This window comes from Aotus nancymaae, unplaced genomic scaffold, assembly GCF_030222135.1.
Source record: "Aotus nancymaae isolate 86718 unplaced genomic scaffold, 86718_ANA_hifiasm-v0.15.2.pri h1tg000059l, whole genome shotgun sequence".
NCBI classification, from domain to species: Eukaryota; Metazoa; Chordata; class Mammalia; order Primates; family Aotidae; genus Aotus; species Aotus nancymaae.
The window spans coordinates 60,243,540-60,264,589 of NW_026988473.1; the positions used below are offsets into that span (position 1 = coordinate 60,243,540).

General features: G+C 43.5%; 1 protein-coding gene across 1 annotated transcript in view; it reads left to right on the forward strand.

Annotated features, from left to right (window-relative positions):
• GVQW3 (GVQW motif containing 3) overlaps positions 1-20,586 on the forward strand; it is a 28,794-nt gene extending 8,208 nt beyond the window's left edge. Inside the window, exon 2 of the mRNA XM_012469637.3 lies at positions 18,946-20,586. Within this exon, the coding sequence (XP_012325060.3) occupies positions 18,946-19,185 (240 nt within the window). The 3' untranslated portion in view covers positions 19,186-20,586. The remainder of the gene's footprint in view (positions 1-18,945) is intronic.
• The last annotated feature ends 464 nt before the right edge of the window (positions 20,587-21,050 follow it).

The following is a 21,050-nucleotide window of genomic DNA, read 5'->3' on the forward strand; positions in this document are numbered from 1 at the left end:
CCTTGGTCTATAGAATGAATGAGTGAGGCTCGGGTTTCAGTTCTGCCTTTTTATTAGCTATGTGACTTTGGGCAGTTCATTTGTACCCTCTAAAGTCTTCAGTTAATTCATCTGTGAAAGGGAAATAATACCACCTATGTCATGGAGTTGTTCATTTTGTTAATTTCGACAATGTTTATTGAGTCCTTATCTGTGTATGATGCTGTTCTAGACATAATAAACAAGACCCCAAAAAATGTTCCTCCTCATGAGCACACATTTCAATGAGGGAGACAGACAAGAAATAAGATAAATGAGTAAAAATATCTCCGTTAGATAGTGATTATTAGATGTGAGGCTTACATTAAACAGTGTATATGAGGCACACAGCACAACACTTGGCATGGAGTAAGCACTCAATAGAGAATAATTTCCTCTGTTTCCTGAGGCTTCCCTAACAGCTCTGGAATTACTCTACAAACGTGGTGGTAGTCAGCAAGAAGCCTGACTCATTGCTATCTCTTGCCAGTTAAGGCCTAAACCTGTTTTTGCTTAAGAAGACAAAAGAATTCTTACATTGGTGTTTTGTACTTCCTGCATGGCAGAAGTATCAAGGTGGTGCCTAAACACTGTTGATAAATGACCCTTTCTGAAGTCAGTTGGCAGGAGTCCTTGCCTGGGGCAGGATGGCAGGGTTAACTCCACAAAGACAAATGCATGGTGTCATTGCTATTTAAGCAAAACAGACTAGAAGACCAAAATGGCTGTTTCTCTTAAAGAAAAGATGTGTGTCCTATGTCCTGGGCCAAACATGAGAGCACTGAGCAAAGTTTGCAGTATTAGAAGGAAACTGGCTACTGCATTATTTATGGGAGACCAGAGCATTGACAGAAAGCCAGGAAAAGGAGAGTTTAATGCTTTGTGGTTTTGATATTTTTGCCCATTGTAGAAAATTTGGAAAGTTTGGAAATGTTTAAAGAAGCAGCCAGGAGTCCACTCCTAGGGTTTGGGTCATTCATCAGACCCATATCCTTGCCTCAGCTTCCTCCTTCAAAAACATCCATCCAGGCGGGGCGCTATGGCTCACACCTGTAATCTCAGCACTTTGGGAGGCTGAGGCGGGTGGATCACCTGAGGTCAGGGATTTGAAACCAGCCCGGCCAACATGACAAAACCCCTTCTCTACTGAAAATACAAAATTAGCTGGGTGTGGTGGTTCATGCCTGTAATCCCAGTTACTTGGGAGGCAGAGGTTACAGTGAGCTGAGATTTTGCCAGTGTACTCCAGCCTGGGCAACAAGAGCAAAACTCCGCCTCAAAAAAAAAAAAAAAAAAAATCCAGCAGCCAGGCCAGGCACAGTGGCTCACGCCTATAATCCCAGCACTTTGGGAGGCTGAGGCAGGCGGATGACTTGAGGTTAGGAGTTTAGGACCAGCCTGGCCAACATAGTAAAACCCCGTCTCTACTAGAAATATGATAATTAGTCGAGCATGGTGGTGCATGCCTATAATCCCAGCTACTCAGGAGGCTGAGGCGGGAGAATCGCTTGAGCCCAGGAGGTGGAGGCTGCAGTAAGCCGAGATCGCACCACTGCATTCCAGCCTAGGTGACAGAGTGAGACTCTGTCTAAAAAAAAAAAAAAAAGAACAAATCCAGTAAACGTCATTTACTGAATTCCTTCTTCAAGCCTGGGCCTGCACTAGGCACAGAGAGTACAGCCCTTGTCCTTGGGCAGTGACCAGCTTTGTGGGTTAGGGAAAGAGCTGGAGGTGGAGAGGAGCACCAAGAAGGGGTTCCTACCTTAGACTGTCAGTTTTTCCCAGAGAACAGAGCTAAGGAACACACTTTTGTAAAGAATTTGGAACAAAAAGTTGGAATCATCACCCTGAGGGTGATTGTGAAAATAAGACAGTGGACCGTAAAGAAGCAAAACACAGAACGATGGTAACTGCAGCTCCTCTTCTGTAAGAGAGCCTGGAGCTCTGTCCACAAGGATTCAGTTTGTAATGTTACCTCTCAGGAGAAACTGGACTTGAGTTTGTGGGCCAGTACCCCTGTACCTTGCATTAAGAACCTAATAAGTGAAAATTCAGAATTACAACCCAAACTCAAAGAGGGAATTGGCCCAGCAAGGTTGAGTGGTTTTCTTGAATCACGCATTTAGTTGGTGGCAGAACCAGGATAATAATGAAGGACCTTGAACTTCACTTAATCCGTGAGTTTTTTCTATTACTCCATCGATAATTATTTCCTTTACTAAAATGTACATTCTTATGATATCTTTAAAATCATGCTCACCTTTGCATTAAATGATTTACCAACAGTTGGTTTACATACAATTTTTAAGGAACATATTTATAGCCTGAAAAGTGGTGCAGAGGGTTTTACCAAATTTCTCTGGGGTGTCCAGGTCCCCTGTCCTTCCAGAGGTGTGTATTCATAAGTAAATTGGCATTCTGTCATCCATTTTTTCCAGATGTTCTTCCCAAGTCATGTGTTATGTTTTGTGTTTTTAATATTTCTCATACTCGTTTTTAAAAATCTGGGCACATAAATCCTAATAAAGCTCTCAACTATCTCCTCTGTGCTGTCTCAGATTTCTGAGTATGCTTATATTCATGACACGGTGTCTGAAGTCATGAATGCTATCACATAATTAGGACTTAGATCCCTAAACCCCAGTCTTGTGTTTCTAGATGTTCTGAAAATTCTTTGCACTTCACTTATAAATGCCATCATACTGTGCCATGACATTTCCATAGTAACATATATTTCAAACATGAAAACAGGAAGCCCAAGGAAAAGAGAAGTTGGTTTCCAATGCATAAATAAAAAAAATTAAGAATTGTAGAATACGTAAAATGGGATGATGGGTGTAGTACAAGAGCATACAATTAGGGGATTGTATATTCTATTCTACTTTGACCTCTCCTGAACATAATGTTCCTGCAGGGTCACCTTAGGGATGAGCAGTATCTATCACCCACCCAGTGGCCCAGTCTTGGAATCCTGCTTTCTTTGACCCTCACATCCTGGCAGGTCCATGTGATTTCCCTGACATCTCTTTTTTTTTTTTCTTTTGAGACGGAGTCTTGCTGTGTCGCCCAGGCTGGAGTGCAATGGCTCAATCTCGGCTCACTGTAACCTCTGCCTCCTAGGTTCAAGTGATTCTCCTGCCTCAGCCTCCCAAGTAGCTGGGACTACAGGTGTGTGCCATCATGCCCAGCTAATTTTTGTATTTTAGTAGAGCTGGGATTTCACCATGTTGGCCAGGATGGTCTTGATCTCTCGACCTCATGATCTGCCTGCCTCAGCCTCCCAAAGTGCTGGGATTACAGGCGTGAGTCACCACAGCCGGCCTCCCTAACATCTTTTACTGTCACCTACAGCAGCTGGACAGGGGTAGTCACCCACCCCTCACCTCACCGTCTGAAAGATCATCCCCTATACTGCTCATGTGCTATTTGGTTGGAGTTTGCTGAAAACTGGAGCCTTTTGGATACCAACTTTTTGAGCTTGCTCAATCATGCCCCACCCTGTGCCTGGAATTCCTCTCTGCTGCCATCTACTTGGCAAACTCCCCTTTTGGACTGAAGCCTCAGCCTCACCATTGCTGTTCTCCCCCAACACCCACCACCCCACTCAGTGAAGCAGCCACCCTCCCCCACCACAATGTGTAAGGCACATTCTTTAATTTTTTTTTTTTAGCTTTTGCTTTTGTGGGTACATGGTAGGTGTATGAGTATATGGGATATTTTGATACAGGCATACAATGCATAATCATCACATCAGGGTAAATGGGGTATCCATCACCTCAAGCATTCATCCTTTGTATTACAAAGAATCCAATTATACTCTTTTAGTTATTACTATTTTGAAAGGAGTCTTGCTCTGTCACCCTGGCTGGAGTGCAGTGGTGCAATCGCAGCTCACTGCAGTCTCCCCCTCCCAGATTCAAGTGATTTTCGTGCTTCAGCCTCCCAAGTAGCTGGGATTACAGGTGCCTGCCACCATGCCCAGCTGATTTTTGTATTTTTAGTAGAGACAGGGTTTCACCATGTTGACCAGGTTGGTCTTGAACTCCTGACCTCAGATGATCCGCTTGCCTCAGCTTCCCAAAGTGCTGGGATTACACATATGAACCACCATGCCCGGCCTTCCTGTAGTCATTTTTAAATACACAATTACATTATTATGACTGTAGTCACCCTGCTGGGCTATCAACTGTTAGATCTTATTCATTCTTTCTAACTATTTTTTGGCACCCATTAACTATGTCCTCTTCCCCCAACCGGAACCTCCACTATCCTTCCCAGCCTCTGGTAACTATCTTTCTATTCTCTATCTCCATAAGTTCATTTATTTTAATTTTAACTCCCACAAATAAGTGAGAACATGTGAAGTTTGTCTTTCTGTACTTGGCTTATTTCACTTAACATAATGACCTCCAGTTCTATTCATGTTGTTGCAAATGACAGGATCTCATTCTTTTTTTATGGTTGAATAGCACTCCATTGTGTATACATACCACATTTTCTTTTTCTTTCTTTCTTTTTTTTTTTTTTTGAGACAGAGTTTTGCTGTTGTTACCCAGACTGGAGTGCAATGGCGTGATCTCGGCTCACTGCAACCTCCGCCTCCTGGGTTCAAGCAATTCTCCTGCCTCAGCCTCCCGAGTAGCTGGGACTACAGGCGCGTGCCACCATGCCCAGCTAATTTTTGTATTTTTAGTAGAGATGGGGTTTCACCATGTTGACCAGGATGATCTCGATCTCCTGACCTCGTGATCCACCCGCCTCGGCCTCCCAAAGTGCTGGGATTATAGGCGTGAGCCACTGCGCCCGGCCCACATTTTCTTTATTTGTCTGTTGACAGACACTTGGGTGGCTTCCAAATCTTGTCTATTGTGAACAGTGCTGCAATAAACATGGGAGTGCAGCTATCTCTTTGATAAACTGATTTGCTTGCTTTTGGGTATATATCAATGGGATTGCCAGATTATCTGGTAGCTCTATTTTTAGTTTTTTGCAGAACCTTCAAACTGTTCTTCATAATGGATGTGCTAATTTACATTCCCATCAAAAGTGTATGAGGGTTCCCTTTTCTCCACATCCTTGCCAGCATTCATTATTGCCTGTCTTTTGGATAAAAGCAATTTTACCTGAGGTAAGATGGTATCTCATTGTAGCAATGCACATTCTGACGTCAAGAAAACTGTAATACTTAACTGAACTTAGTTGTTTGCAGGATGTTTTTCTTGTCTTTCTTTCTTTTTTTTTTTTTTTTTTGAGACAGAGTCTTGCTCCGTCGCCAGGCGCCAGGGTGGAGTGCAGTGGCGCTATCTCAGCTCACTGCAACCTCCGCCTCCGGGGTTCAAGCAATTCTCCTGCCTCAGCCTCCTGAGTAGCTGGGACTACAGGCGCGCACCACCACACCCAGCTAATTTTTTTTTTTTGTATTTTTAGTAGAGACGGGGTTTCACCATGTTGGCCAGGATGGTCTTGATCTCTTGACCTCGTGATCTGCCCACCTCGGCCTCCCAAAGTGCTGGGATTACAGGCGTGAGCCACCGCCCCCGGCACTGCAGGATGTTTTTCTTCCCTACCAGCCCGTGACCTAAAAGCCAAGCCCACATCTGATTCTTCCTTGTGTTCCCTGCATCTAGAATAAACCTTGCCTGTAACAGTTCCCTGAATCCAGAATAGACCTTGCCTGGAACTGTTTGATAGATGAATGAAAGAAGGGATTTTTATAATTTTTTTTGCTGTGTTAAAATTCACATGACAAAATTCACCATTTTAACCAATTTAAAGTGTACATTTCAGTTGCATTTAGTATCACAATGCTGTGCAACCATCACCACTATCTAGTTCAGAACATTTTCATCACACTAAAAGGAATCCCTATACTCATTAAGCAGTCACTCTCCATTCTCTCTTATCCCTGGCCCCGGCAACCTGCAATCAACTTTCTATCTCTAGGGATATGTTCGGACTCATGTATGTTTGTTTTATATTTTGAGTAATAATCCAATGCTGTGATATTTATTTTGATGCTCAAATTGTTCCATCTTTGGCCATTGGATGCTCTTTCAGGTTGGCTTCTGTGTCTCTGTTTATTTATTTATTGAGACAGAGTTTTGCTCTTGTTGCCCAGGCTAGAGTGCAATGACACAATCTTGGCTCACCGAAATCTCCACCTCCCGGGTTCAAGTGATTCTCCTGCCTCAGCCTCCCAAGTAGCTGGGATTACAGGCATGCACCACCACACCCAGCTAATTTTGTATTTTTAGTAGAGACAGAAGTTTCGCTATGTTGGTCAGGCTTGTCTCGAATCCTGACCTCAGGTGATCTGCCCCCGCAATCGGCCTCCCAAAGTGCTGGGATTATAGGCGTGAGCCACTGAGCCCGGCCTGCTCCTGTGTCTCTTTGATGTGCTCCTAACCTTTTTTTTTCTTAGCAGGTCCTTACCTTCTGGTACTACAATATACCCCAAGATTATCTTGTTTGCCTCTCCACACTTGTGACCAATCATTTCTCTATTCTCGATTTCTCCCTGGCCTTGGTTCCTTTTATTGGAGAATGGTGTTTAGAAACCAAGATACGGGCAATGAGTGTATTGCTACTGGAAATTGGGTCTTTTTGATATCTTCCATGTCTACTTAACAAGCTCAGTTTTTTCTCTAGGTTATTGATCACATGGAATACAGTTATAATTGTTTTAATGACCTTATCTACCAATTTTACCTATCTCCTTCAGTTTCAGTTGACTGATTTTTTGGAAATAGCTTTTGGCTATTACTTTTAAGTTTTGTTAGATGAGGACAGAGTAATATTAGTCTAGGGCTAATTTTCCCCCAGTGTTGAGGACACCTGAAACCTTATGAAATATGTCTTGCTACTCTAGATGTTAGAATATGAAGTGAGCCTGTGTGATCTCCAAAAATGGTTCCTTCTAATCCTTTTGGGTATTTCTTTCTCTGACCTCTGGTAGTTTCCTTCCATGCATGCTGAAGACTTGAGGGGGCTTCATATATTTGGAAGCAATGTTGCCAGGTGGTACACAGAGGTTCTGGGCCATATCTTCCTGGTGAACTTTTCCTTTTATCATTATCATTATCATGTGATTCTTTAGTAATTATTTTTGGCTTAAAATCTGTCGATATTGCATTATTTTGCTTAGCATTTGCCTATTATATGTTCCCATCCTTTTAACATTTCTGTGCTATTATTATTATTATTATTATTATTTTTGAGACAGAGTCTCACTCCTATTGCCCAGGCTGGAGTACAGTGGCACAGTCTCAGCTCACTGCAACTTATGCTTCCGTGGCTCAAGAGGTCCTCCCACCACAGCTCCCAGGTAGCAGGGACTGCAGGCACATGCCACCACAGCAAGCTAATTTTGTATTTTTTTGTAGGGTTGGAGTTTCATCACATTGCCCAGGCTGGTCTCGAACCTCTGGGTCAAGCAGTCATCCCACCTTGGCCTCTCAAAGTGCTGGGATTACAGGCATGAGCCACCATGCCAGGCCATGAGTTAACCTTTGAATCAGTAGACTGAGTAAAGCAGACTGCCCTTTCTAATGCCAGTGAGCCTCATTCAATTGTTGAAGGCCTGAATGGAACAAAAAGGCTGACTCTCCTGAAAGTAAGAGGAAACTCCTCCTGCCTGGCTGCTCGAGCTGGGACATCAGGCTTTTCCTGCCTCTAGACTCAAAGTGAAACATCAGCTCTTTTTTTGGGTCTCAAGACTGCAGGGTTTTGAACTGAAACTTACACCACTGCCTCTCCTTTTCCTCAGGCCTCTGGACTCAGGCTGGAAAGTCACTGTTGGCTCTCCTGGGTCTACAGCTTGCCGGGTACAGATCTTGGAACTTCTCAGTCTCCATAATTACATCCTTATAATAAATCTCTTGCTCTCTGTCCATACACACACACAACACACACACACACACACACACATCTTGTTGGTTCTGTTTCATGTTTTGCTGAAGAACTCCGATGAATATACCCTTAATAGTTTAAATAATGATTTTCCACCATTCCCTCTGTTAAGTCTTTCTTTTTTTGTTTTTGAAATGGAGTCTCGCTCTTGTCGCCCAGGCTGGAGTGCAATGGCTCCACTCACTGCAACCTCCACCTTCTGGGTTCAAGCGATTCTCTTGCCTCAGCCTCCCGAGTAGCTGGGACTACAGGTGCGCACCACCACACCTGGCTAATTTTTGTATTTTTAGTAGAGACGATGTTTCACCATTTGGCCAGACTGGTCTCAAACTCCTGACCTCAGGTGATCTGCCCACCTCGGCCTTACAAAGTGCTGAGATTAACAGGCATGAGCCACTGTGCCGAGCCCCTCTGTTAAATCTTTCTGGAACTCCTATGAGACATCTGTTTGACTCTCTCTTTTTATTCTTCATTTCTCTTAAATTCTTGTTCGGGTTTTCTCTCTTTATCTCCATTTTGGGTCATGTCCTTAAAATGTCTCTTCAAATTCCCTTTTCAGCTAGCTTGAATATGTAGGTTAACTCATCTTTGAGTCTTTAATTTTAGTAGCTATGTTCTTATTTCTGGAAGTTTTATATGGTTCTTTTTCAAATTTTCCAACTCTTTCTCCTCCATACTATTCTGTTCCTTTATAATGGCTTCTATTTTTTTTTTTTTTTTTTTTAATATTTTTTCTTGCTGGGTACAGTGGCTCACACCTGTAGTCCCAGCACTTTGGGAAGCCAAGACGGATAGATCAAAAGGTCAGGAGTTCGAGACCAAACTGGCCAACATAGTGAGACCAACATAGTCTCTACTAAAAATACACAAAATTAGCTGGTTATGGTAGTGGATACCTGTAATCCCAGCTACTTGGGAAGCTGAGGCAGGAGAATCATTTGAACCCAGGCAGTGGAGGTTGCAGTGAGTTGAGATCACATCATTGCACTCCAGCCTGGGCGACAGTGCAAGACTTTGCCTTTAAAAAAAAAAAAAGAAAGAAAGAAAAAAAAAATTTTTTTTTGGAGACCGAATTTCACTATGTTGCCCAGGCTGCTCTTGAACTCCTAGGATCAAGCAATCTGCCCGCCTCAGCCTCCCAAAGTACTAGGATTACAGGAGTGAGTCACCGCGCCCAGCCAGGATTCTACACTTTCTTTTCTCTCTATTTTAATCATCCTTACTTCATAGTCTCTTTCAGGTGGTTCCATTTTTACCCTTCATATCTCTAGTTTGTTTTGTTTGTTAACTCTCTATTTTGATCATTTCTTTCCTCATGTGATTTGTTACTTTTTGAGAATATTTTTTCTGCATATTTGTCAAGCATCCCTATTGAGCTATTTTGATTTGCTTCAGCCCCAACTTAAGAGTTTTAATGGATCTTGCCTCAGCCTAACCTATGAATTGTAATGATCTGGACCAATTTTTCTGTTAATTTATCTTGCTGGGTGCGGTGGCTCATGCCTGTAATCCCAGCACTTTGGGAGGCCTAAGTGGGAGGATCACCTGAGGTCACAAGTTCGAGAACAGCCTGGCCAAATGGTGAAACTCTGTCTCTACTAAAAACACAACAATTAGCCAGGTGTGGTGGTGCACTCTTGTAATTCCAGCTACTCGGGAGGCTGAGACAGGACAATCACTTGAACCCAGGAGGCGGAGTTTGCAGTGAGCTGAGATCACGCCATTGCACTCCAGCCGGGGCGACAAGATGAAACTACATCAAAAAAAAAAAGAAAGAAAGAAAGGAAAGGAAAAGAAGAGAAAGGAAAGGAAAGGAAGAAAGGAAGAAAGAGAAAGGGAGGGAGGAAGGAAGGGAGGGAGGGAGGGAGGGAGGAAGGAAGGAAGGAAGGAAGGAAGGAAGGAAAGAAAGAAAGAATTTATCTCAGTGGGTGCCTGCATATAAAGGTAGAGTAAATTCAAACTCCCTATCTTGCATGTGGCAGAGACTGGCATTTCTGTTTCTTGTAAATGCTATTTATTACCCCACTCACAGCCTCTTCAAAGGTCAATCTTTCTTGCAACTTCTTTAAAGCCAGGGTACAACTTTTCCAGTCTCCTTTTCATGGAAGAAGCCCAGCTTCTAATCTCAGGGTTTTATCTCAGTTCCAACTTGCTCAGCTGGCAGAAACTTAAGCCCCATCTCCTATTCCTTAGTGTGCAGTGAAACCCTAGCCCACAGCCCTCAGGATCTGCGTCTAAGTCTGAGGTCCCTATGTATTCCTTGGCACTGGCTGTACCCTATCCTGCCTTTGAGCTCCTTTTTCATTTCTGATGTCTAGAAATTTCTCTTTATATTTTTCAAATTCAGCAATAAAAAATAACGTGTAGGCTGGGCGTGGTGGCTCATACCTGTAATCCCAGCACTTTGGGAGACTGAAGTGGTGGATCACTTGTGGTCAGGAGTTCAAGACCAGCCTGAGCAACATCCAGGCATCTGAAAGCCCCGTCTCTACTAAAAATACAAAAATCAGCCAGACGTGGTGGTATGTACCTGTAATCCCAGCTTCTCGGCAGGCTGAGGCAGTAGAATCACTTGAACCCAGGAGACAGAGGTTGCAGTGAGTCGGGATTGTGCTCCTGCACTCCAGCCTGGGCAACAGAGTGAGTCTCTGTCTCAAAAAAAGAAAGAAAGAAAGAAAGAAAGAAATTTGTGTTATAATTCATCCAGCACCTCCATGTGTCTATAGTAAGGAGTGGGATATGACACTCATTTTCATTAGTGTAGCTGATTATGTTTCTGGAAGTTGCCAGATGAAAAACAACAATTCTGTCAAGTAGACACTTATTTTTCTTAATATAATTTATTTATTTATTTTGGGAAATGTATCATTCTGTCACCCCAGCTGGCGTGCAGTGGTGTGATCACCCAGGCTCAACTGATCCTCCAGCCTCAACCTCCCCAGTAATTGGGACTACAGGCACGCACCACCACACCTAATATCTGCATTTTTTGTAGAGATAGGGTTTTGCCATGTTGCCCAGGCTGGAAGTAGACATTTATTATCTCCTGTATTGTCAAGGTTTTCCAGAGAAACAGGACCAATAGGAGATATATGTCAATAGATTTATTCTTTCATATGATTTGTTGTGATTATGGAGGCTGAGAAGTCCTAGGAACTGCCGTTTGCAAGCTGGAGCCCAGGAAAGCCAATGGTGTTGTTCTATAACAAGCCCTAAGATGAAGACCTGAGAACTAGAGTTTGGTGGGTTTTGTTGTTTGTTTAGAAACAAGATATTGTTCTGGCACCCAGGCTGGAGTATGGTGGCGCAATTTTAGCTCATTGTAGCCTTGCACTCCTGGACTCAAGCAATCCTCCTGCCTTAGCCTCCTGAGTAACTGGGACTACAGTCATGTGCCACCATGCCCAAGTAAATTTATTTTCGTTTTTTGTAGAGATGTAACCTCACTATGTTGCCCAGGCTGGTCTCGAACTTCTTGTCTCAAGGGATCCTCCCGCCTTGGCCTCCCAAAGCTCTGGAATTATGAGCATGAGCCACCATGTCCAGCCAAAAACAGGAGTTTGATGGCATAAATTCCAGTCCGAGCCCAAAGGCTGAAGAGCAAGGAGTTGCTGATGTATGAGGGCAGGAGAAGATGGGTTTCACAGCTCAAGAAGTGAGAACAAATCTGCTCTTCCTCTACCTTTTTGTTTTATTCAGGTCCTCAATGAATTGGATGATGTCCACGTACATCAGGGAGGGGTGGGTCTTCATTACTCAGTCTATCAATTCCAATACCAATCTGTTCCAGAAACATCCCCACAGACACACCCAGAAATAATGTTTTACCATCTATCTGAGTACCCCATGACCCAGTCAAGTGAACACATAAAATTGGCTGTCACATCTCCCTTTTATTTATTTACTTATTTATTTTAGACCAGTTAAGTTCAGTAGTGAAAAAGAGGGAAGGAATAGAACAAGAAGTTCAATCTGTGACTGACTATGAACAATCAATTGAGATAACTCGCTACCTTTGGGCCAGCCGTCTCCATTTTATAAATAAGAAAACTGAAGCTCAGAAAGGTTGTCTAAACTGCCAAAGCCATGAAACTTTAAGTGGGAAATAGGTTTTGCATTCAGTCTGTTTGTCTATAAAATCCCATACAGGACATCCAGGCATCTAAAAGACAGCTCGGTACCTCTGCCTTCTCTCCATTGTTAGCCTTAATGGACAATTTTGCTGGCATTTTGCTGGAGCAAATATTCTGAAAAAGATTCCTCCTGTTTCCTATGAGGGGAGATAGCAAGCAGGCGAAGCCGGGCTCTCTTGAGCCTGGGAGCCCTTGGTAGGAGCATTTAGCTGGAAAGATGTGGAAGCCAATAAGCATTTCCTCCACCACCCAGAAGCATCTCCAAGCTCATGCATGAGGTGGGCAGTGAAGGGGACATACCAAGGGTCTTGCACATCATCTTCTACCTGCCTCAAGTACAAGGAGAAAGTCCAGGCTGCAGCAGGACTTACCTGTTGAGTCCTGCTGGGTTTGGGCAATGTCTCAGCAGAGACTGGCATACTCTGAGGCTTTTCACTTCCCTCCTTAGATTGGGGGCACCTCTTGCCTATGCCTCTTGCACAAAGCCTGGCCCTGAGTAGGTGCCCTGCAAAGCTGCAGGGGCTCAATAGGGATGACTGAGGTCCCGCTGAGGAAAAAGAAGGCATTTCAAGTCTTCACAGTACGGGGACTTTAATGAGTGTAAATAGTTACCCTTATTGCACATTGATTATGTGTGGACACATTTTATGCATGTATATTGGAATATTTTTAGCTGCAAGTAGTGATAACTAACAGTGACTTAAATAGGTAGTTATTTTCTGGCATAACAAGAATTCCAAAGGTGCTCCTTAGTCTTTCTGTCTCGGTTACAAGATGTCTGTGACACTCAGCCATCACCTCCAAGTTCAAGGCAGGCAAAGGTTGGGAGGTGCAGACAGTTCAGACTTAGCAGTCGTGTTTCATCAGGAAAGCAAAAGCCCTCCCAGTAACTTCTGAACAGTTCTTGGAAGTAGCATTCTCCTTTACTAATGGGACCTAACCCAGAGCTGGCAAAAGGCAAAGGCAGAGCCAGGCATCAGACTCATTTCTTTCTGACTGAAGTCTGAGGGCTCTTTCCATTGCTGTGCCATGTTTCACCCTCCACTTAAACTGCCCTTCTAAAGTCTTGGTCTTGAAGTCACATCAGGTCCGAGTGGACTTGATGAAGAAAGAAGAGGGAAGGTGATCCAATCAGTACTGTTGTCCAGCCTGGTGTAAGCTCACTACAGCTTCCAACTCCGTGGCTCAAGTGATTCCCCTGCCTCAGCCTTCTGAGTAGCTAGGACAACAGGTGCATGCTACCATGCCTGGCTAATTTATTTAAAAAAAATTTTTTTTTTTGTAAAGACAGGGTCTCACTATGTTGTCCAGGCTGGTTTTGAACTCCTGGGCTCCAGTTATCCTCCCCGCCTTGGCCTCCCAAAGTGCCAGAATTACAGGTGTTAGCCACCTTGCTTGGCCTGGAGATCAGTTCTTTTTTACTTTTTTTGAGACAGGCTCTCCCCCTGTCACTGAGCTACAGTGTGGTGGTTCAATCACAGCTCACTATAGCCTCAACCTCTTGGGCTCAAGTGATCCTCCCACCTCAGCCTCCAGAATAGCTGGGACTACAGGCATGTATCACCATGCCCAGCCAATTTTTGCATTTTTTGTAGAGTCAGGGTTTCATTATGTTGCCCAGTCTGGTCTCGAACTCTTGGGCTCAAGCAATCCACCCATCTAGGCCTCCCAAAATGTGGGGACTACAGGTGTGAGCCACCACACCTGACCTGGAGTTCAGTTCTGAAATAAGTTGACACCTGTCCCTGAGGCTATCCACAGAGTAACGATGAAGTCGCGAGAGGAGGTTCCATAACTGTGTGCTAGAGTCATGCCTCCACCTGAGTGTAGCCACTTTGGAATGGTCATGCTGGAAGGCTCAGCCCTTATTCTGATGATGCCACTCCTGCCCAGAACTCCTATGGGACTCTCTTTACAAGTTGCAAAAAGACCTCAGTCTCACTACTGTAACATTACACCTCATTTCTGACCCCAAACCCAGCTGCAGCTTCTCATCTCACGAGTGACTTTTGAACTATTGCCAAAAATCAAAAATCATTCCCTGAAGACAAAGATGTATTGTAATTTAGATGCAAAAGAATGTGTTGTCTGCAAGGGCTGATATCCAGAATTTACAAAGAACTAAAACAGACTTACAAGAAAAAAATAAACAAGCCCATTCAAAAGTGGACAAAGGATATGAACAGACACTTTACAAAAGAAGACATACATGAGGCCAACAAACATATGAAAAAATGCTCATCATCACTGGTCATTAGAGAAATGCAAATCAAAACTACATTGAGATACCATCTCACACCAGTTAGAATGGTGATCATTAAAAAATCTGGAGACAACAGATGCTGGAGAGGATGTGGAGAAATAGGAACACTTTTACACTGTTGGTGGGAGTGTCAATTAGTTCAACCATTGTGGAAGACAGTGTGGCGATTCCTCAAGGACCTAGAAATAGAAATTCTATTTGACCCAGCAATCCCATTACTGGGTATATATCCAAACAATTATAAATCGTTCTACTATAAGGACACATGCACATGAATGTTCATTGCAGCACAGTTTACAATAGCAAAGACCTGGAACCAACCCAAATGCCCATCAATGATAGATTGAACAGGGAAAATGTGGCATATATACACCATGGAATACTATGCAGCCATCAAAAACGATGAGTTCGTGTCCTTTGTAGGGACATGGATGAACCTGGAAACCATCATTCTCAGCAAACTGACACAAGAACACAAAATCAAACACCGCATGTTCTCACTCATAGGCGGGTGTTGAACAATGAGAACACATGGACACAGGGAGGGAAGCACTACACACTGGGGTCTGTTGGGGGGAAATAGGGGAGGGACAGCAGGGGGTGGGGAGTTGGGGAGAGATAGCATGGGGAGAAATGCCAGATATAGGTGAAGGGGAGGAAGGCAGCAAATCACACTGCCACGTGTGTACCTATGCAACAATCTTGCATGTTCTTCACATGTACCCCAAAACCTAAAATGCAATAATAAAAAAAAGAATGTGTTGTCTGCTTTGCAGCCAATTTTTAAATAAAAATTAAAGAAATATTTAAAACAGTGGAAGCACTTTTTAAGTAAATATGCCCTCCCAGGTTGACATCTTGGAAGAGGATAACTCTAAGTTTGGTTGTATGATTTCTGCTGTGTTTAAGAAAAATTACTTAACTCGAGAGACACTGTGAAAAGGACACTGACTTGGTAAAGATATAAATGGGATTATAATGTTGGTCAGGTGAGATGGACATGTTCTTGCATTCGTGAAATTATAAATTGGTATTGTTTTCTCAGAGCAATTTGGCAATGAGCATCACAAAGCTTTAAAGAGTTTAAACCAGGCTAGACGCAGTGGCTCATGCCTATAATCTCAGCCCTTTGGGAGGCTGAGGTGGGCGAATCACAAGGTCAGGAGTTCAAGACCAGCCTGGCCAACATGGTGAAACACCGTCTCCACTAAAAATACAAAAATTAGCCAGGTGTGGTGGTGGGTGCCTGTAATCCCAGCTACTCAGGAGGCTGAGGCAGGAGAATTGCTTGAACCCAGGAGGCAGAGGTTGCAGTGAGCCAAGATCGCGCCACTGCACTCCGGCCTGGGTGATGAAGCAAGGCTCTCTCTCAAGAAAAAAAAAAAAAAAAGAGTTTAAACCAGTTAGCCTAGACATTCCACTCCTAGGAATCATTCTTAGGAAAACTGTCAGAGATACAGACAAAGATTTATGTAACAGCTATTCATTGCAGACTAATTTGTAAAAAATAGTAAAAAAAAAAAAAAGGAATAACCCAAATGTCCCACAATGGAGAAATTGTTAGGAAAATTATGGCATATTCATTAAGTGAAATAATGCAGCTATTTAAAATGATGTTTTTGAAGAACTGTCAATAATGTTTGAAGATGTTCATGATAAGATAGGTGATAAAATCAGACTATAAAACCACATGCGTTCTATCGTCCCATTTTTACTTTCTGTATGCTAAAAAAAACCCCAAGATATATCCAAAACGTTAACAGTAGTTTTATCTGGGTGATGAAATTATAGGTGATTTTAAATTTGTTTCATTATGCTTTTATATAAAAAATTTTTATTATTATAAATATAAATATTACCTTTGTGGTTACAAAATATGTATAATGAACATTACTTTGTAAGAAAGGAAGAAGTGTGTTTTACTGGGAGAAAAGAGATCTGCCCCCAGGGTTCTGATGGTTTAGTGGAGGAAATGAGACACGGACACAGATACGTTTATTACAAGGCAATAAGGGCTATCATGGAGGGTTTATCAAGTGTGGAGGAAAGGATTAGCTCTGCCTGAAGAGTTGACGGTTGGTGAAAAGAGGTAACATTTGTTCAGGGCCTTGAAGGATGAATAGGGATCCTCTTGGGCTTTGTAAACTGTGAAGCACTATCTAAGTTTAAGTTAGTCTTTGACTTTTATGATTACTGTCAAGGCTTACCTCATATAAAGCTCTCTTTCTTGTCTCTTTCTCATGCTCCCTGAAGCCCAGGATCCCTGGGACAGGAAGCAGCAGCAGTTAAACAGTCACACATCAGTGCTCCAGCAAGTGAACTGAGGTGCATCCAACTAAGGAGCAGATCCAGGACCAGAGGACATAAAATTATCTGGGAGCAGGGCCAGGAAGGTGCTGGTGGGTAAACAGTTCCCCCTTATTTGCCACCCTGTGGTAAGGCTGGTTTTGCCTGGGGCCTCCACCCTGAGATTTGGGGCCATCTCCACCTGGGGGATGGGAAAACCTGCAAACGTGCATCACACATCAGTCTGTGATTTACATTGGCAGGAAATGGTGCGTCAGATGTCCTTACAGCCTCCAGACAGGGTGGAGTGGAATGCAGGGGTGTAAGTGAGGGGATCAGGAAGGGTGACAAGAGATGATTTGTTCGGGAGAAATTCTTAGAAGCTCCAGATTGGAAGGGACTTAAAAGTTCTGTGATTTAATACTCCTGATCTCCTTCCCGACATCCCTATCACATTGTCATTCTTCCCGGGTGCAGCTCTGAGGCCACCTCTTCTATTATCTCCCACCTCAGTTCCTCTGGCCTATGCTTCAGGCATTTCCCATTATTTAATTTTATGAAAAAAAAATTCAGTGTCCGCTGTGTGCCAGGCACTGTGCTTAGAATAGTTCCTCAATTGCAGTATACCCTCCTGTGCCTCCTGTTGGTTATTTATTGATTTATTTATGCAATGAACGTATATTGAATGCCTACTATATGCCAGGCAATGTTCCAGATGTTGTAACAGAGTGGAGGAAAATACAGTCAGTCAGGTTCTCACGGACCTGTCATTCTAGTAGGGGAGATATACAATAAACAAATGAAAAAATAAAATATCAGGTTATAAATGTCAAGAAGGAGCCAGCTTCAGGAAAATTTAGGGGAAGAACTTTCTATTACAAAGAGAACAGCTGATTCCAAGATCCTATGGGGATAACCTCTGTTTGCTCTAGGAACAAAAGGAAGGAAACTGTGGCCTTGTGCATAGAAAATGCTTCCTTCTTTATCTGTAAATGAAAATCTTCTTATGTGTCGGGATGGGGTTCAAGCATTGCCTCTTTAGGCGAATCTATCCTGATTTTTTGGTATAAGTGACCACTATCTCCTTTCCTCCTCACTGCCTCTGAGTAGATTTCTGTGAGCATACCTGTGACGTTTTGCCATTCTTACCATATTAAATCATTGTGACTCCCTAGCAGACCTCAGTCTCATCAAGGGCAGGACTGAGCTTCCTATTGAAATCCCTAATGTCCAGTTTAGACCCTGGCACAGAATCTGTGATCAGTAATGGTTTATTCCTGGAATACTGAACTATCACACAGCACCCTATCCGAGCCTCACTAGTGATGCTTATTTGGAATTGGCAACAATTTATTGCTCAGTGCCAGACCCTGTGCTGGGTACTTTCCACTCTGCTCATTCTTACAAGTCTCACAGTCAACATGTGCAGTAAGTATCTTTATTCTATAATTAAAACTCAGGTCAGACTCAGTGGCTTATGCCTATAATCCCAGCACTTTGGGAGGCTGAGGCAGGAGGATCGCTTCCAGGAGTTCAAGACCAGCCTGCGCAACAGAGTAAGACCCCATCTCTATGAAAAAATAAGAAAAAGCTGGGTGTGGTAGTGCACACCTGTAGCCCTAGCTACTTAGGAGGCTGAGATGGGAGTATCACTTGAGCCCAGGAATTGGAGGCTACAGTGAGCTGTGATTACACCACTGCACTCCAGCCTCTCAAAGAGGGAGAACTTAGAGAATTAAAGTGATTATCTGAGGTGGCTCAGTAAGAAGAAACAGAACTGAGATTTGAACCCAAGTCTTCTTGATGTAAAATCCCGATGGTTCCTCTTCTATGTGATGTCACTCATCATGCATTAATTCTTCTATGGCCCTGTCCTCTCTTTTCTCCTATATAATCATTTTCCGGGAAAAGGGTCTTTTTTTTTTTTAACTTCATTCTATATTCATTATGACACTACAACAGTGCTTTGTATTTAGGACACAGTCAATACATATGTCTTAAATCTCCAAGAGGTAGAAAAGAATGAATGTGCGAATGAATGTTTCACCCAAAGTGAATTAGCCTCTGATAACAGTTCATAGTATGGTGATGGGCTGGAGAGAGGCATTTCTGAGGGGAGGCACCTTCCCAAATACCTCCAGGCGTCGATTCCAGGAGGGCCTGGGGAGAGCTGAGGATGCTGTCTCTGTGCTAAAGCACTTGCTTCTTAGAAATCACACCTTTTTCTCAGCTGCACATCTCGGCAGGCAGGCAGGGCAGAGGGGAACATGCATGGCTTCCAGTGAGTTGGGAAAATGAGGTTAGGTTTCAATTCAGATACTTATTTGTGTTTTCTAGGTCTGCATGGTCGATAAATTTTCAACGAGCAGTGATTCTGTTCCTCATCTTTCATTGCTTTATGGGACTTCAGGGAATGAAAGCATAACATCCTGCTTTCCCATAAGTTCTCTGGCTGCTACACTGGCACCAATTAAAGACATTTCTATGCAATTAATCAAAACCAATTTGGAAGCACTCTGGCGCTGCTCCTCTGATGTACTGCCTGCTCCACATACAGTAGTTCCTCAGCTGTGGTGATGGAGCCAGGCACATAGGAGCTTTTGATGAACTGGCTGTGCCGGCCCCAAGTGTTAACTATGTCATCTGACATGACTAATGAGGCTCCGGACTTGATCTGCGTGAGCGGAGCAGCCCTGCTGTCTGGAGGAGGCTCAGTTTCCACAGCCTGCCTGGGAAGAGGCTGCAACGTGCAGGGTACACACTCCATCATGTCAGCTGGAGTCCCAGAGACCTCCAGTGTTGGAGCTGGGAGTCATCCGTGGAGAGGGTGATGGAAACTGTGGGCCAGGCTCTGTACTGGGCACCGGTGTGAATGTGACCCAATTTAAACTTCTAGCTCAACCTCCTCATTTTAGACCTGAAAATCAAGACCCAACAAAAGTGTGAGGCTTCCCAAAGACCAGAACTTTGGAGAGGGAAATGATGGAGAAAGCATGGTCTCTGCTCTAGATGAGAGGTAAACATGTGTTGAGGGTAACAGCTGGGGCCTGGTGCAAGTACACTTCATCAGGGTTTAATCATGGGCTTCCTTCCTTCTGCAAACCTTTATCAAGGGGAAGGGTTGCTTGTGCCCTTGTCACCTCAGCAATTCCAAGAGCACAGAATTTGGAGTCAGCAGATCTGGGTTTGAGTCCCAGCCCTACTTTGAGTTGACGTAATCTTGCAAATCACTTCATTTTTCTGAGCCTTGGTTTTCTCAGCTATAACACTGGAACAGGCCAAATAATGCCCACCCAGCCTACTTCCGTGAGTTCTTGTGAGACTTATCCAAGTTAATGGGTGTGGAAGTGTAAGGAAGAGCCTCTGCACGTGTTAGTTATTATTCCAGTTATCATCCCCCTAAGGACCACTGGCTGAAATCTCTGGAATATGGATCCACAGATAGCTTTAACTCTCTTCCTCTTCCTGCCTCTTTCAAATGGACATAAAAACCAATTGGTCATCTGCCTATAATCTCAACAGCTTTCCCAGAGAGTCCAAGCACAGAAAGAGGAAGAATTCAACTATTGTATATTAATGTCATTTCATACATTGATTGAGAATCTACCATATGGCAGACATTGTGTGGGGATCAGAGTTGGATAAGACATGTTTCTTGGCCACCTTGAGAAACTCACCATTTAGTAGGAGAAACAGACTGGGCATAAATAACTATAATATACTGCAGAAAAAAATGCAATTGCCATAGGAAAGATACAAATCAAGTGTTTTGGGAGCCAGAGAATGGAATGATTCATTCCCCAAAAGGAGATTTGAAAAAGGTTCATCAACGAAGTGGTATTGAAGGATGGGCAGGGCTTAGCTCTGTCAGGAAGAATGAGACAGGGCACTCCAGACAGAGAGACTAGCACAGGCAAATGTATGAAATCTGGAAAGGAATGGCAATCTAAAGGATAAAATAAGATCAAGTGAGCATGAGCCAAAGAAAAATCACTGCGCCCCAGCTCTGAAACCCCGGCATAAATGCTACTGTTTCACTGTTCTCTTTGCTGGCTGAGGTCACCTTGTCCTCTGTCCCTCAGTCAGAGAGAATCCCACACTGGCCCTTCCTTCGGCAAAGCCAAACCCAAGCCCCAGCCGGCAGAGGTGACAACAAATGAACAGGGATCCACAATACCATTAGATGCACAAATTCTTGAGCTGGGAAATGTCAGGTCACAGTCATACCTCCTCAGCTAGGGTAAGAGCTTCATCAGATGTGGCAATGACACAACCCTGGAGCATGATGGCAAGGAACTTAAGCCTCTTGGCATGGGTCACTCACTACATTTTTCTCCTTCTCGCTTCATCCAAAAGAAGCTAGCTTCTTCTTTACCAGTGCTGCTGTCAGAATGGCTTTGGAAAGCCTAGAGCTGCAGCTGGACTCAAGGCATGGCCATGGG